The 1,658-nt window shown below is 17.4% G+C and overlaps 1 protein-coding gene across 1 annotated transcript; it reads left to right on the forward strand.

Annotated features, from left to right (window-relative positions):
* Nucleotides 1-3: 3 nt before the first annotated feature.
* Nucleotides 4-856, forward strand: PGAL8A_00177300 (fam-e protein; the record flags this gene model as incomplete). The annotated part of the gene is made up of 2 exons (XM_028670096.1): nt 4-642; nt 827-856. Coding segments are annotated over 2 exons (669 nt in total), but the record flags the coding sequence as incomplete, so codon positions are not given.
* Between the last annotated feature and the right edge of the window lie 802 nt (nt 857-1,658).

The following is a 1,658-nucleotide window of genomic DNA, read 5'->3' on the forward strand; positions in this document are numbered from 1 at the left end:
TTAATATTTTGTGAAATAGTTGACACAGTTTATTTGGGAAAAACTCTTTCTTTTAATTCTATTGATATTATCGATAAAAAAGGAAGAGAAAATTATAGAATTAGACTAAAAAATTTAAAGAATCCTAAACACACAAGTCGTATATTAAATTATGATGATATATATTTTAGTAGGGATGCTTGTCATTATGCAAAAGAAGGAGATTTTCATGAAACTGTTTGCAGATATTCCATATGTACAAAGGATCAAAATGATCACACATCATGTGTGGATGCTAAATTTAATGGAAAATTGTTTCATTTAAAGAAACACTCTATACATCATGAAGGAAAGGAAAAATGTATATATCTCCCAAATATTTGCCTAAATAAGGGTTTTAAAATAGATTGCACTCCTTATTTATGCGAATATGAGAGGCCATTTGAATTAACTCCATGTAAAAAGTTAGGTATTAGTATTGTGAATAATGTAATACCACATTCAGAAAGTTCGGAAGTGAAACACACAAGAACTAAAAATTTAGTTCATGAAAACAATTTAAACATGTCTTCTCTTGTTGCAATGTCTTTTATTCCTTTCTTAATTTTATTCTTTTTCATAGGATGCTATATGTATAAAATCATTAAGGAGAATAGATCTAGAGTAAGCTAATTATAAAATTTTGAAATACATGAATCTTATTATGTATATATACACATATACATTTCTTTATTTTCTATTTTTTTTTTTGTATTTTATTAATTTAATAAAAGAAAAAATACAAAAAAAAATATATTAGTTCATATCATGTTTATTAAATAAATCCTATATTTTTTTTTTTTTTTAGAAAATAAAGATGAGGTCTAAAGAACCATAATTGCTGCTTTATTAAAAAATCAAGTATTTTAGCTAAAGAATATATGTAAGGAATAAGAGGAAATTTTTATTTTTCCATTTTTTTTTTTTTTTTTTTTTTTTTTTTTTTTTTTTTTTTTTTAATAATTATTTAAAATCTTTAATTTTTAAAAAAAATAATGCAAAAAAAAAAAAAAAAAGGAAAAAAATGAAAATATTCATTTATAATTGATTTTATTATATTTCATTTATTCCTTCTTTTTTTTATTATTTTTTTTAATATAATTTTTTTCTTTTATATATATTTAAGTTTAATTTTATGTATAAATGAAAATGAATAAATATATATTTTTTGTCAAATTATAAATTAGTTAAAAATTCATTTTGTAATACTAATTTTTAAATATAAAATTGTTGCTTTTTTATATATATATATATATATATATATATTTATTAACATTTCTTAAATTAGATATTTTTCATTTTATATTATATTAGATGAAGAAATGTTATATATAAATATATTTTTCATTCATGATATATATTTACTTAAAGTTATAAAATGTCTTTTTCTATTTTTATATTGTCAATATATATATATATACATTTTAATCTTTTTTAAATATGATACATTTTTTATTGTTATTGAAATTATTGTTGCATATTCTAAGATAAAAATATCTATTTTTTTTTTTTTTTTTTTTTTTTTTTTATTATTATTAGAACATTTATACTTTATTTAAATGAGTATAATAAAAAATTAAAATAAATATAAATTTTTTTTTATCAAGTATTATATATATATATTTATATATGTTTGTTTC

Source organism: Plasmodium gallinaceum (genome assembly GCF_900005855.1).
Source record: "Plasmodium gallinaceum strain 8A genome assembly, contig: PGAL8A_v1_66, whole genome shotgun sequence".
NCBI lineage: Eukaryota > Apicomplexa > Aconoidasida > Haemosporida > Plasmodiidae > Plasmodium > Plasmodium gallinaceum.